At 39.7% G+C, this 15,993-nt stretch overlaps 1 protein-coding gene across 5 annotated transcripts in view; it reads left to right on the forward strand.

Moving 5' to 3' along the window:
• Positions 1 to 15,993, forward strand: part of tln2b (talin 2b) — a 122,023-nt gene that overhangs the window by 61,332 nt on the left and 44,698 nt on the right. For all 5 annotated transcript variants that reach the window (XM_077516879.1, XM_077516878.1, XM_077516881.1 and 2 more), the window contains exons 10-22: positions 1,553 to 1,708; positions 3,461 to 3,562; positions 3,661 to 3,737; positions 5,139 to 5,322; positions 6,367 to 6,480; positions 6,880 to 6,988; positions 8,396 to 8,604; positions 10,004 to 10,102; positions 10,410 to 10,577; positions 10,648 to 10,942; positions 12,873 to 13,039; positions 14,108 to 14,236; positions 15,800 to 15,913. In XM_077516879.1, the coding sequence (XP_077373005.1) occupies positions 1,553 to 1,708; positions 3,461 to 3,562; positions 3,661 to 3,737; positions 5,139 to 5,322; positions 6,367 to 6,480; positions 6,880 to 6,988; positions 8,396 to 8,604; positions 10,004 to 10,102; positions 10,410 to 10,577; positions 10,648 to 10,942; positions 12,873 to 13,039; positions 14,108 to 14,236; positions 15,800 to 15,913 (1,923 nt within the window). The remainder of the gene's footprint in view (positions 1 to 1,552; positions 1,709 to 3,460; positions 3,563 to 3,660; positions 3,738 to 5,138; positions 5,323 to 6,366; positions 6,481 to 6,879; positions 6,989 to 8,395; positions 8,605 to 10,003; positions 10,103 to 10,409; positions 10,578 to 10,647; positions 10,943 to 12,872; positions 13,040 to 14,107; positions 14,237 to 15,799; positions 15,914 to 15,993) is intronic.

Below are 15,993 nucleotides of genomic sequence, written 5' to 3' on the forward strand. Positions count from 1 at the left end.
ATGCATCACAGTTGCTCTAGACTCAGGTAAAGACCAATCACGGCTCAGCTTGCGAACGTCACATGACCAAACTCATTTTACAGGTGAGCTCAGGTAACAAGCAATCACAACTACACCTGTTAAATGAGTTTGGTCGTGTGATGTTCGCAAGCTGAGCCGTGATTGGTCCAGATTAAAATAATTGTAAGAATACAGTATTTTTTTAGGTTTTCATTTTACTTTTTGTCTAGTATTCTGGTTAATATTGCTTTAGTGGAATATGAGTTAAGCAGAAAAATCCAGCCGTTTTTATCATTCTCAGAAGGCAGCCATTTTGCCACCTGCTGTTGCCTGAAAATGACATCACAGTTGCTCAAGTCTGAGGTAGCAACCAATCACAGCTCAGCTACAGAGAACAGGTGAGCTGTGATTGATTGTTAACTGAGCTCACCTGTTAAATGAGTTTGGTCATGTGACGTTCGCAAGCTGAGCCGTGATTAGTCCTTAACTGAGCTCTGGGCAACTGTGATGTCATTTTTGGTCGACAGCAAGTGGCAAAATGGCCGCCCAATTGAGATGGACCAAAATGGCATTTTGCTGCTTACTTCATGTTCCGCAAATGCTGTATTAATCAGAATGCTATGTTTGGACTAGGGCTGTAACGATATAAAAAAAAATGTCATGATATGATAAATATCACGATATGAACCTCACTATATGATAATTATCACGATATTGTGGGGAGGTTGGTGATATAAATGTTGATATTGTATGGAAACGTACAATATTGTTATTTAAAAAAAAAAAAAAAGGAAAAATGTACAATGTGTTTTTGTACATGACAGCTGTGACAAAGAAACATGTCACGTCACATGTCACTGTCATGTGCTCCTATTAGCTCAGAGGCGCAAAGTATCATGGTCCATGTAGTTCACAATGCTGTGTTTGGTTGAAGCGAGTGTAAAGTAATGTTTTTTGACAGAGATATTGAAAAATATTTGCTAGTATGCCTGATTTATGGGAGTGATTATCGCCACAGTGGTCAAAACATTCCTAATTAAAATTAAACTGCGCAGCTGTGCTGCTTTTAATATCATGACATGACGATATTGACGTTATCGTTGCATCACTAGTTTAGACTAGTTGGGTGCATTTTTTCGAGTTGACTTCAAGATCCAAAACGATCGCCATTCACTCACTCCAATGTTAATGCCTTGAAGGAGGTCTGCACTGAACGTCTGTTATCCCTTTTGAAATGAGCTACAATGTAATGGATTTCCAGTGGGCCGAGAGTCAGTGGAGCTGCTCAGGCAGAGTGCTGGTTGAAGCACAATGCTGAAGCGCTGACAGTGACTAAAGCCTGTGGAGACCCTGCTCGATAAAGCAGCAGTTAAATAAGGCTGAAATCTGCTGGGTCAGTTCACAGCTGCCCCTCTCCGCTCCGTCGGGGGGCTCACAACGCCACGGGCACAGCATGCGTATTAACACACAGCGTCCGTGTCTCAAATGAATCATCTTGTGGAGGTGTTTAGCGCCGGCGTGAATATTATCTGATGTTTCTCCTATCCGGCAGGAGAAGATGAAGGGTAAAAATAAGTTGGTTCCACGCCTGCTGGGGATCACCAAAGAGTCTGTGATGCGAGTGGATGAGAAGACGAAAGATGTGGTGCAAGAGTGGCCCCTGACTACCGTCAAACGATGGGCCGCCTCCCCTAAGAGCTTCACCCTGGTACTGTTTGAGTCTCAGCGTCACGTCCGCGGCACCACACCGACACATGTTCCCGTTTTACAACCCCGTATATCTACTCTATGTATAGTACGTGCTCAGACATGTCTGAATCTCAAATTCAATCTTTCTTATTGTTTTCATCTTACAGCACAAAGAGCATTCTTAAAATTGTGGAGACTTATATCTACTAGCTGGCTATTTCATCGCAAAGATGCCTTGGGAGGATTGTGCAGACTTTAGATGTTTTATTTATTTAAAAAAAAAAAATGTTTTTTTTTCAGCCAGCAATAAAATGGTATTTTGTGTTCCATATTTTAAAGAAGTGCTCTTTTAAACAGGCTCATATCACTCCATAAGGACTTTTAAGGTAAAATTGTATGGATTCAGTAATTCTTATTTGTAATCAGCAATCATGCGGTTCCATGGATTTTCATATTGGCATTTTTATTTTTCACACTTTTTAATTATTATTTTTTCCATGTCTACTTGGAAAACACATATGGGGGCCCAATTTTCATAAACAGGTGCAATCAATTGCACGCTTCTGCCACATTTGGCATTTTAATGACCAAAAATTGGATTTTAGACTACCTAAAACCGGGTCTAACTTGCGGCGCAGATGATGTCATGTGATTTTGGTTACGCACAGGCAGACAGATTCGAACCTCCATAGACATGTGTGATGGATGTCATCGTTTTTCGCTCATAAATATGACAACAGATTGAACAAACTATTATTTAACTTTAAAATATTCTAATAGGGCAGCTCAGTGTATGAGTGGTTAGCACGTCCGCCTCCCAGTTGTGAGGACTCGGGTTTGAGTCCAGGCTCCGGCTTTCCTGGGTGTTGTTTGGATGTTCTCCCCCGTGCCTGCGTGGGTCTTCTCCGGGTACTCCGGTCTCCTCCCACATTCCAAAGACATCCATTGCAGGTTAATTGGGTGCTCCGAATTGTCCCTAGGTGTGATTGTGAGTGTGGATGGTTGTTCGTCTCTGTGTGCCCTGCGATTGGGTGTCCAGGGTGTACCCTGCCTTCTGCCCATAGCCAGCTGAGATAGGCTCCAGCACCCCCCGCGACCCTTGTGAGGAATGAGCGGTCAGGAAAATGGATGGATGGATATTCTAAAAGCACACCCTTGACCGGTTCGAAAAACTATTTGGGAGGGTTCACACTTGACGCACAATAGTGGTGCAAGGTGGTCGCCAGCAGTCTACATCACATGCGCAGCCAACTAGATTATCACTATCACCATCTAGATTATTATTTTTTTTACTGTAAATGCACTTTGCGTGCGCGGATCTTCTGCATGGACTCCAGCGAGTCCTTCCGCATGCCACACCCTGCACTGAATTTAAATGGATTCATGAGAAGAGCCGCTTCGAATGGCCGCGAGTCGGCTGCATTCTCTCCTACAACGGAGCAGAACGGAAACGCCCTGTTCTAGCTGCGTTAGTATAAAAATAATTTTAAGAATACAGTAATTTGTTTTAGGTGAATATTATTGTGAAATATCCGCAGGCAGACTCGGTCTCTACCAACACTATATTTACATACATGATGATCACGACTTGATTTTCCTTTGATTTAAAGGAGGAATAATGAAGGCTTTTATTCAGTATCTATTATTTATCTGTGGGCCTGCTTCCAGGATGGCGTTATATATAGAATGCGCCAGCAGTGTTTGATAGACATTAAAATCCTTCGATTTAATCACGACCTGACTGTCCTCGAATCTCTGTTTTTGCCTGAAGGATTTCGGTGAGTACCAGGAGAGTTACTACTCTGTCCAGACGACAGAAGGAGAACAAATATCCCAGCTCATCGCCGGATATATTGACATCATTCTGAAAAAGGCAAGCACAAAATATGCTACTTTTTTTTTAATTGCTAGTACATCATTTTACTTTACATTTTGGTCTTTATTCTTTTCTCTGGGCTCCTCTGCTCACAGAAGCAGAGTAAGGATCGCTTTGGCCTTGAAGGAGATGAGGAGTCCACCATGCTGGAGGAATCCGTTTCCCCGAAGAAGTAAAAAGCATTTCTCTTTTATTGATGTTTGTTGTCTACATGTCATTTGTATCTGCTTCCAGCATTGCTATATAATGTGAACAAAAGTATTTGCGCAGTCTCTGAAAATGGACGTAAATGTGGGATTTTCCACCTTGTGAGATTTTTCTCCATTCTTCCCAAAAAAAAAAAGCCTTCCAAAACAGTTTTCACAAATTTAGAAGCTTGATAAAATGAGTATATTCTGAAAGGGGAAGTCAACCCAAAAATATTTTTTTGACAAAAATATTTTCTATGCAGCCCCACGAGTCTAAATATGGTATTCTGGTTAATATTGCGTAATATCTCAGGTGGCGGCCATTTTGCCACTTGCTGTCGACTGAAGATGACATCACAGTTGCGCAGGGCTCAAGCAACAACCAATCACAGTTTACCTGTTTTCTGAAGCTGAGCCGTGATTGGTCGTTACCCGAGACCTGAGTAACTGTGATGTCATATTCAGGCGACAGCTAGTGGCAAAATGGTCGCCTTTTGATATTGATAAAAAACGGCTGGATTTTGCTACTTAACTCATATTCCACAAATGTAATATTAATCAGAATTTCATGTTTAGACTAGTGAGGTCACATATATTATTGTCAAGAAATGTTTAAGGTTGACTTCCCCTTTAAGTGTGGACTGATTGCTACAAGTATAGAAGAAAATCTCAACATCCCTGCAGAGTCATTGCACAAGCCGCTTTGTTATTATTTTTCTTCACGAGAAAAAACGTTTGGAGGTTAAGATATCACAAAGGTTAAGACATCACTTCTTGGAAATAGATTTATGCAGTCATTTTCATTTCCCAGCTGGTTGCCGTTTCTCCCAGTTTTCCCATGTGTCCTAGTGACTGACGGAAACTAATGCATTGCTTGTTTTGCGCTCTATCACACACACACACACGCGCACACACTTGGAAATTTGTATTCACCAGAACTCCACAGGGTTCTCCGGTAGAATTGGGCATCATGCCCCTGCTGCTTTCGGGACAGCTGACTCGATGTTCTCGGTACCAAACAAATTGCTGTTTCTCTCTTTAAAAAAAAAAAATAACCTCATTAATACAAAAGTCATATTTGAACGTTGTTCATTTTTCGGTATGATAATGTGTCTATGCTTACTCGCCATGGCAACATCCATTAGTGTAAGCATTGTTTTAATTACATCTTAAGTGTTTACAAGAAGCTCTTTCAGCCCCTCTGTTTCAGTTGTTACACTCTTTATAAGACGCCGTTATGTGACAGCTTGTTTGATGACATTACATTCCGCGTTTGGCTAAACAATGACCACATAGAGCAAGCATGAGTGAAAACTAACAGCAGTTATATAGCAGCAAACGTATGGTAAACATTTTGTCTTGCTGTCTCATCTCTCTGTCTCAAGGTCCACCATTTTACAGCAACAGTTCAACCGGGTGGGTCGGGTGGAGCATGGCTCAGTCGCCCTTCCGGGTATTATTCGCTCAGGGTCCGCGGGCAACCCTGACAATTTCAATGTAGGCACCATGCCCTCTGCCCAGCAACAAATCACCACCGGACAGATGCACAGAGGACACATGCCACCGCTAGTGAGGACATAATTATTTATCATTAAAGGGACATTCAGTGACCCCTAACGCCATCTAGTGGTGAGCAATTCATTCATTTTTAAAAACGTCTGTTTATGTCAATAGTATGCAAAAAAATATGTTGTATCACATAAACATATTTTATTATATGATCGTAGGTCTAGTAATCACTATTGTTACATGGCTGCCATGTTTCGCCGGCATCTTCCGGCTACGGATGCCCAATTCACAACTTTGCTAATGTAGTTAGCGAGCGTTGAACCCAATGGGTCGACCGCAGCTTACCTTCCACAGATGGGGCCTGCAGGTGATCGTCACTAACTTCCGTAATTCGGGCCCGTAATTTGTCAATTTCTGTTTTGCTCTCGCAAGCTACATTGTTTTTTTTTTTTTTTTTTTTTTACTAGCTCCCACTAGCCACTCTTGTTAGCCACTCCAGCCTATTGCTCTGACTAACTCCCGCTAGCTGCTCTTGTTAGCTGCTCTGGCTAATTCTGGCTCGCTCGGTCTTTCAGCATCGCTCCCCACTTTTTTTTTTTTTTATTACTAGCTTCTCCCACTAGCCGTTTTTGTTAGCCACTCCAGCCTATTGCTCTGACTAACTCCTGCTAGCTGCTCTTGTTAGCTGCTCCGGCTAATTCCAGCTCGCTCGGTCTTTCAGTGTCGCTCGGCACTTTTTTTTCCTTACTAGCTCCTCCCACTAGCCGCTTTTGTTAGCCACTGCAGACTATTTCTTCGACTGACTCCCACTCGCTCCTCTTGTTAGCCGCTCCGGCTAATTCCGGCTCGCTCAGTCTTTTTCCGTCGCTCGCCGAGATGCTAGTTTGCTCGCACAAAATACGAATTAGTGGCAGGCTTGCGAAATGTGGTCTCTCTGAGCCACCATAGTTTGTGTTTTCCTGTGTGATTCTAATACTATTCTTTAACCACTAGATGGCGCTATGGACTTTACACTGTGTCTTTAAGGTCATTTAGTGCTGCAGATAGATTTCTAACCAGTGCGCTGGGCTTCTCCTCACAAAGCATATGTTTTATTGTCATCAGAATCTGGCCCAGCAGGCCCTGATGGGGACCATCAATAGCAGCATGAATGCTGTGCAGCAGGCCCAGGCTGACCTGGGACATGTGGATAATCTGCCTCCTCTTGGCCACGACCTGGTGTGTCCTCGCCTCACACTCATGTACTCACGGGCTACAAAAGAAGGTCCACCTGTGCAGTGTAATGAGATCCCATGCAAGAACTATATAAAAAATTCTGTCTATACAAAATAATAATGCCCAGTTTTGTGGAAAAGCAAAATTGCTTAAACACGCTTTTAAGAGATGCTTTACCAGTTGGACTTAATGAAGGGTCCATTGAGTACATTTCCTATGAAAACTGTTTTGCCAATGATTGCACAATATCCCATCATGTCCTCATCTCACTCTGTTCTCCTTTTTCTCCTCTTAATGCATTCTGATATTAACCGCAAATGTTCAGTAACAACCCAACATTTATACGGGATCAGGGTCTCATACTGTGTCTAAAGCTCCCTTTCTTTTCCTTTGCACTAAAAGGCATCCAGGGTTTGGGTTCAGAATAAAGTGGATGAATCCAAACATGAAATCCACTCTCAGGTTGATGCCATCACTGCTGGAACAGCATCTGTGGTCAATCTCACTGCAGGTAAATGTCCAGATTTAAAAAACGGATATAACTCTGTGTCATTTACTTCCTGTGGCGGCCTATAAACTCTGCTCACGTGTGCTACCAAACTTGGGGGACACTTGTTGGAGAATACTAAAGTAATTTTGCAACGCACTTTGCAAAGCCAAATTCAAATAGCGTGTCTTTGGAGTTTCATCTCATAACAAAGTACCCTGCTCAAATTACTTCTTAGGGGCCTTGCAAATCAACGCTGCTGGCGTCTGGTGCTCATGGGCAGAACTAAACCTGTAAGCGAGAAGTTCTGAGAATTTTTTTCTATTAGAAGAATATAATAAGATGCCTTTAAAGTTACACAAAAAAAGTCTGTGAATAGAAATAGACTTTCTATTTAATGATTTTACATTAATTCCAAGATATTTTAATCAAGCAAATATCTGTTATAAACCTTGTAGAAAATGCGATTAATCGCAATTAATTATGGAGTATTATACGATTAATTAATTTTATGTTGCGTTATTGGGGAAAAACATACTCTAAAAACAGATTATATTGTATAATAAATTGGCATGGGCCACAGGATACCACACTTCAGTTGTTGTTGTCCACTGATTGGTCCTGATGTGACTCAGTGTGTGTACATGGTAGTCATTACTCTCATTATTTGTGGCTGTATTTGATTTGTGGATGAAACGTGGATTTTGAAAGCTGCTTCTTTCTTGGACAAAGAAAAAGAGAGCGCTTTCCAGTCATCAAGTTGTTTATTAGGTTCCAATTGATCCTGTAAGATACAGTATGTGCAGGCCTCCATAAATTGTTGATATTTCTTTCACTCAATTTTGTATTTATTTATTTATTTATTTATTCATTTATTCATTCATTTATTTAATTTATTTTTATATGTTTAATTATTCAAATCTTGGAGGAAAGAAAAAAAAGAGATTTAGAGATTTGTCCATAGGCATCTTGTTCAGGATTTTTAAAAATGGTGAAGCAAAAGAAAACTAAACAAAACAATAATAAAAATATTAATTTAGTGATGATTGGCTTGAACTTTCCTCTAACAAGGGAACATTTCACATTTCCCTTTATTACATACAGTAAACTGTATTGCTCTGGAGATTAGCAGCGCATCTCATTGCTCCTCATGTTGCTTGGCTCCATTCCAGTCAAGTTCCTGCCAGCCTTTTTGCTGGGTTTTAATCTTACCTCACCATCTGTTTGGTGACACTTCCTCCACCACCCAAATCGAAGATTTGCTCCTTCACAGGCAACGTCTCCCTCGCTTCACTTATCTCAATAGAAACATCACTGACTGCTCCAAATGTAACTCTAATAAGTGGCGCTGTGCTACAACACATCACATATGCTCTGCACTGTGTACTAGTTTGACATTGAACCACAGCGGCGGTGCACGTCCCTCCACAGGTGAGCCCACGGAAACTGACTACACAGCGGTCGGCTGTGCCATCACGACTATCTCCTCCAACCTGACTGAAATGTCCAAGGGCGTCAAGCTGCTTGCCGCCTTAATGGACGATGAGATGGGAAGTGGACACAAGCTCATGGGTGCTGCCAGGATGCTGGCAGGGGCCGTGTCAGATCTGCTCAGAGCTGTTGAGCCTGCGGCCACAGAGGTGAGGCACCCATTCATTATTTTAGTGACTTGGGTAAACAGCATTTAAGTTTTCTTTAAACACCCTGGAAAGCAAAGTCAGAGATTTGTTTCTAATACATATTTGAAGGTAATTGCTGAAAACACCAACATTTGGCTTTGGATAGACCTTTTTTTTTTAGCCGCTAGAGTGCCTCGTTGTCGCCATGAGTGCACGCACGTGACAGCCACATGTGAGGGGAATTAAGAAATTTGTTTCTAAAACATATTGGAAGGTAATTGCTGAAAACTCCAACACTTTCCTTTGGATAGTCAATTTTTTTAGCCGCTTTAGAGTGCCTCGTTGTGGCCATGAGTGCACGCACGACACTCAGAGAAAAGTGGAAGACCAAGGATGTGGGAAAAATGTAAAAAATCCGACGTGACAGATGTGAAATTAAATTCAGAGATTGTTTCTAATACATATTTGAAGGTAATGGCTGAAAACACCAACATTTGGCTTTGGATAGACCATTTTTTTTAGCCGCTAGAGTGCCTCATTGTCGCCATGAGTGCACGCACATGACAGCCACATGTGAGGGGAAATTAAGAAATTTGTTTCTAAAACATATTGGAAGGTAATTGCTGAAAACTCCAACACTTCCCTTTGGATAGTCAATTTGTTTAGCCGCTTTAGAGTGCCTCGTTGTGGCCATGAGTGTACACACGTCACTCAGAGGAAAGTGGAAGACCAAAGATGTGAAAAAAAAATCAGACGAGACAGATGTGAAATTAAATTCAGAGATTGTTTCTAATACTTAGTATTAGTCTTTTTTTTTTTTTTTTTTTTGCCGCTAGAGTGCCTCGTTGTCGCCATGAATGCATTCATATCATGCAGAGAAAAGTCGAAGAGCAAGGATGTGGGGAAAAAAAATCAGACGTGACAGCCAAATGTGAAAGTAAATTCAGAGATTTGTTTCAAATACACATTTGGAGGTAATTGCTGAAAACACCAACACTTCGATTTGGATAGTCAATTTTTTTTAGCCTCTTTAGAGTGCCTTGTTGTCACCATGAGTGCATGCACGTCGTGCAGAGAAAAGCGGAAGAGCAAAGATTTAGTCAGACGTGACAGCCCGCAGGTAGACCAAGGTCTCAGGCATGTATGGCTGCCTTAGAGTGCCTCGTTGTTCCGGATTGGAAAAAGCCCCGTGACAATTTTTTTTCATTATATTTTTAAGCCTTCTTTTAATTGATGGAAATTATTTAATCATTCACATTTGACACTGTTGTTCTTCTCTGTAGAGTGTCACATTTATTTTTCACTTTACAGTACAAGGACTTTAACATTTCTTCCACAATTGAACATGAGCCCTGCTGGAAGCATTAGTGTGAGTAGTCCAAGTTAGCACACTGAACGTGATGATGTCATCTCCCTACAGTCCAGGCAAACTGTGCTGACTGCAGCAGGAAGCATCGGACAAGCCAGCGGGGACTTGCTCCGTCACATGGGAGAGGGCGAGACTGATGAGAAGTTTCAGGTTGGACCACGCCCACCCACTCCTTGTTCCTATGACGATGCTGGCCAAACACGACTACGTCGTCTGAATAAGTCAATGCATGGTTATGTAATTTAGCCCATGCTTTATTATTAGACTATTACTTCATGTAGTTTTGTGCCAGACCCAGACATTTCAACACAATATTTTTGTCTACTGGTTTTCTTTCTTTTCCATTGACGATAATGTACAACTAAATGTGAATTTTTGCTTTCTCTTGTGCATCAGTACAATGAGGAAGCTAAATTTCGCAACACCTTCCTCTCATCTCTCGGTTCTTGCATTGCAGGACACCCTGATGAACTTGGCCAAGGCAGTGGCCAATGCAGCTGCTATGTTGGTTCTGAAGGCCAAGAATGTGGCCCAGGTGGCCGAGGACACCATATTGCAGAACCGCGTGATTGCGGCCGCCACTCAGTGTGCCCTGTCCACCTCACAGCTGGTGGCCTGCACCAAGGTAATGATGTGAAAGTTGTTGGGCGGCACAGAGATCCTTTTAAAAATCGCATTCCTCTGACTTGTTGCAGGTGGTGAGTCCAACCATCAGCTCCCCGGTATGTCAGGAGCAGCTGGTGGAGGCCGGGAAGCTGGTGGACCGCTCTGTGGAGACGTGCGTCAAAGCGTGCCGCTCAGCCAGCGACAATGGCGAGCTGCTGAAGCAGGTCGGCGCGGCGGCCGGCGTGGTGAGCCAGGCCCTCAGCGACCTCCTGCAGCACGTCCGCCACTACGCCAGCTGCGGCGAGCCCATCGGACGCTACGACCAGGCTACTGACACCATCATGAATGTCACCGAAAATATTTTTACGTCGATGGGCGATGCTGGTGGGTATCCAGAAGTCAGGCTGTGGCAGGATGTGGAGTTCATTTCTATAAATTAAGGCTAAAGCAGGGGTCAGCAACCTTTACTGTCAAAAAGAGACATTTTAGGCCAAATAAATAACAAAAAATCTGTCAGGAGCCTCGAAAGGTTTGAATATTATGAATGAAATAGTGTAGTGTTAGCTTCCAATGTTGAGTTTCATTTTCTTCTACCTTTTGTCTTACGTTTTTGGATTTATTTATTTATTTTTTGTGTGTAATTTTTCAGACTTAGTTTTTCATATATTTTTATACTTTTCTTCCTTTTTGTCAAATTTCTCACAATTTTTGGCATTGTTATGAACATTTTATGGTCATTTTGTGCCTCTCTCCTTCCGTTTTTTTTTTTTTTTTTTTTTTTTTTTTAATATATTTCATGTCTATTTTTTCTAGCAGTAATTTTTGGGATTTCTTCTTTTGTTTTTTGACATTTTATAGTTACTTTTTAAATGTTTCCTTTTCTGCCTTTTTTTATAATAAATATTTTGAGTTTTTTGCCAATTTTGTGTACTTTCTTAGGTATTTTTCAGGATTTCTTCTTTTGTTTTGGAACATTTCATTGTTACTTTTTGAATGTTTTCTTTTCTGTCTTTTTTTTTTTTTTTTTTTTTAAATTATTATTAATTTTCTGACTTTTTTGCAATTCCAAAGTCATTTATGATAATTTTCTGCCTTCCTTCTTTTGTTTTGTGCTTTTTTTTATGGTTACTTTTTGAGTTTCCTTTTCTGCCTTTTTTTTTTTTTTTTTTTTTTTTCAAATAAATGTTCTGACTTTTTTGTCAATTTTGTGTACATTATATGGTAATTTTTTACAGGGATTTTTTTTTTAATTTCATCGACCTTTTTTCTCTCTCTTTCTGACAACTTTTTGTATATTTAATTATTCATTTATGATCTGAATAATTAATTCATTAAAGAATATTTTACCTAAAAATTCAAAATATGTTAAAAAAAATAATTTCTGCTATTTTTATTATTTATCCATTATTTTTTTCAGATCTACAGGGAGCAACAAGACAGGGACAAAAGAGCCACATGTGGCTCCAGAGCCGTAGGTTGGAGACCACTGGTCTAAACTATAAAATTAATGTAGCTGCCAACTATAACTCAGGCTCAGTACCGAACTTTTCATAAAATAAAATAGTGTTTTGAATAGTGGAAGGCTTTTAACCTTCAAGAACAAAGCATTTTTTCCCTCAAAATATACCTGATCAAAAACATCAACAGTGATTTATACTTGCTAAGCAATCTATATTCTCCAAGGCTGAACATGTAGGCTGTAAAACATCTCACTGTCTAGTCACTCGAAGAAGTGGGGTGGGTGAGTGATTTCCGACTGGAGGTGGGTGTTTGGAAAACAGAGCTTTTTATAGTACATATGTGGGGAGATGCTGCGTGCACGCTTTGGCCACAACATTTCACGTGCAATTTAATGAGATCAACATAGAGCTGTCCGCTCTTTGTCAACGAGAGATACATATACTCAAGTATTATAAACCTGTTGTTGTGGTTAGCAAGGATGTAAAACAATGCTGCATCGTACTCAAGATGTTTGTTATAGTTGCAACATATTAGAGGAGCAAATGTGTATTTATTAGTGGAGACATGATAGCTACATACAAAAATAAAACCACCCCGTAGGGCAATTATGAAGTCAGAGGTCACTGATGAACGAGAGGGCTGTTAGCTTGAGGTCAGGGTTCTTCTATACACTTATTCAAGCATTCATTTATTGCTGTTGGGCACAGTCTTGCCGGAACAGAAAAATATCTTTCACAAACGGCACCAACTAAGAATATTTAAAAAAAAATGTCTTGGTAGGATGAAGTGATATTAGCGTCATTCACTTGTACTAAATCCTGTAGTAAATTCAAGTTTTTCCTTGTGTTAATAGGTGAGATGGTGCGTCAGGCCCGAGTTCTAGCGCAAGCCACCTCTGACTTGGTCAATGCCATGCGGTCTGACGCCGAGGCAGAAGTGGATGTTGACAACTCCAAGAAGTTATTAGCCGCGGCTAAACTTCTGGCTGATGCCACAGCTAGAATGGTGGAAGCGGCTAAGGTACAAATGTTTTATTTTTTGTTTCGAATATATCGATGGATGATTTGATTTTTATCACATTTACATTTGTATAATTTCATTTTGAAATGGCTACCTAATTAAAGTGCAGCTCCCATTATCAGCTTAATCTATTGAAAAACAATACCCTTTTATTTTTCATGATGTTATGTCCTGTAATGCCAGATTGAATGCGGTGTTAAATATGAGCTAAATCAAGTTGCTGTATCGCCTTCATTAATTTACTGCAGATTTTTGGCATAGCTGCGCACACTCTGCCTACCATCATATTTTCCCTTCTCATTTATAAGGTGGCTCTAAACTCATTCACTCCCAGCCATTTTCACTGATGCAACCCCCTATTTTACTGGATTTTGTCTGATTTGTTTTCAAGACCCACAGAAGATTTTGTTATATTGCTATAAAAGCATGGAATCTACCAAAATAAAAATTGGAGTATCTGCTTTCATCAGGGAAAAAAAAAAGTATATTTGTATCTGTTTCCGTTTTGCAGCAATTAGCATTAGAATATAGCTAAGTTTAATCAATATTCACATTCTTGGTGAAAACACTGACAAAAAGAGCTTGTTGCAACATGGCCCTGGCAAATCTCTTATACTCTGCCGCCACCTGCTGGCCGTAATAACTACCATTGCTTTAAGCCACCGCTTCACATCAGAAGCTGCATTAAACCTTTTGTATGTTCTTGCATTTAAAAAACAAAACAAAACAAACGTGTCAACACTTTTTGGGAGGGAAGGGCAAAGTATTAAAACCGTTTTGACACGTTTTTGGGATTGAATGAGTTAATAAGCTCCCGGCCCTGTTGAGAAGGATATTATTCAAATGAGACACACCCCGGCAGGTGAAATGCTTCTTATGGGTCATTTTTTGATCAGTACATTAATTGCCACATCCCTGCCGTTATCAACGAGGATAGGAAATTTGGCCGTCATCAGCAAGCAACGCACTATTGTAGCATCTATTGTGACTTTTATTGACAAGATGTGATTCGAGCTGACACACAGCAAGCCAAAGCTTCATTTTAAATGTGTGTATATGCACCCTCAGGGGGCGGCTGCTTACCCGGAGAATGAAGACCAGCAGCAGAGGCTCCGAGAGGCAGCTGAGGGCTTGCGTGTCGCCACTAATGCCGCCGCTCAAAATGCAATAAAGAAGAAGCTAGTCAGCAGGCTGGAGGTGAGTCAAACGTGTCAGCAGGTTCGCATCTTCTTATTATTTGCCTTACTATGCGCTCCGTCCCTGCAATATAAACATTAGAAGCTCAAGCAGACGGCAAGCTCAAATGCCTCAAATTCACAGATGCTATTATATTTTATTTGACTTTTCTTCCCAATAGTGAGATAGAAATCTCATTTGTGGTGTGAATAATGTATGCAGTTGCGAAGACCTAAGCTGTGCAATTGATGGAAATTTTAATTATTACACTTCACAATTACTAAGTCATTATAATTGTAAAAAAAATATATATATTAATACTATTTTTTTAGTTGTTTAAATTTAATGTTTCCCCCTTTGTTAAATTTTAAAATAGCTAATTTAATCAATTTTGTTTAATCCAAAAGCAACTTGCATAATTTTAGTGTTTCAAATAATTTTATTTTTATTTTATTTTTTTTATTTGTTATTTATTTTTTATTTATTTTTATTTTTTTTATGTTTAATTTAAAAAAATAAATTATCGTCCTCCTGCACTCCAACTTCAAGTTTTTGCCAACATAAATAAATATAAATATATCATTCTAAATATATATTATTATAAATTCTGTTTGGTCCAAAAGGAACTTACATAATTATAATGTTTCTATTTTTTAATTGGTCTTAATATTTTTTAATGTGTAAACATTTTCTTGTTTTGTACCAAATAAATTAATAAATAAATGATCGTCTTATTGCACAGTGCACCAGCTGCACTCCGACTTCGTTTTTGCCAACATAAATAAATAAATACTTATATATTATTCTCAATATATATTACTATAAACTATGTTTGTTCCAAAAGGAACTTCCATAATTAAAGTATTTCTATTTTTTTTTAATTGGTCTTAAATGCTTAAACATTTTCTTGTATTGTACCGAAAAAAATAATCATTTGAATAACCGTGATTTCAATTATTGCCAGCGATATCAGATTACCCTTAATGAGTTGAGCCACTCAGCTCCAGCTATCAGACGTTGTACATTACGGTTAATAGTGCTAATGATCACTTCCTTAATGGCGCCATGCATGTGTTATGTATGTGTGTGTGCGTGCAAATGTTATATCGTGGATAAAATAAGCCTGGCTTGCTTCCATATCACTTCAATGTAAAGTGTCACATTCTTGTCATCACTTCAAAGTTGGTGACAACTAATTCATGTGAACTAAGAAGTATATATAGTATATTTAATTTGAAGGGCAGCCAGGGAAACTGAAGTACAAAAGCAGTGCTCATTATCTTGTGAAAAAAAAAAAAAAACGCTTGACAGCACAGACGCGTTTCAGTTCCATTTGGTGGTCTTAGTTGAGTTCTCACACGATTTCAGATGAAAATATAACCACTTGTATTTGTAAAAGAAAAAATGGATATCTGTCATTTCTGGGAGATTTCCTGCTAAATTCTTGTCTAAGAATATGTTGCTTGGTTAGATATAACAGCCCCGGCTTACATGACAGCACAGAACGAAAGCCTTTACCGGGCACTTTTTCTGTTAACATTCATTTCCTATTAACCCCAAGTAATCTTTGTGTCACTTGTGCAGATAGCAGCTAAGCAAGCGGCGGCTGCTGCTACTCAAACAATTGCAGCTGCGCAAAATGCCGCGGCTTCCAACAAAAATACAGTCTCACATCAACAGCTTGTACACAGCTGCAAGGTATGATCATCACACTTTTTTTTTTTTTTTTTTTTTTTTTTTTTTTTTTTTTTTTTTTTTTTGGTGCTGTTAAATTCCCT

The sequence above is a fragment of the Festucalex cinctus genome, chromosome 3, assembly GCF_051991245.1.
Source record: "Festucalex cinctus isolate MCC-2025b chromosome 3, RoL_Fcin_1.0, whole genome shotgun sequence".
Taxonomy (NCBI): Eukaryota; Metazoa; Chordata; class Actinopteri; order Syngnathiformes; family Syngnathidae; genus Festucalex; species Festucalex cinctus.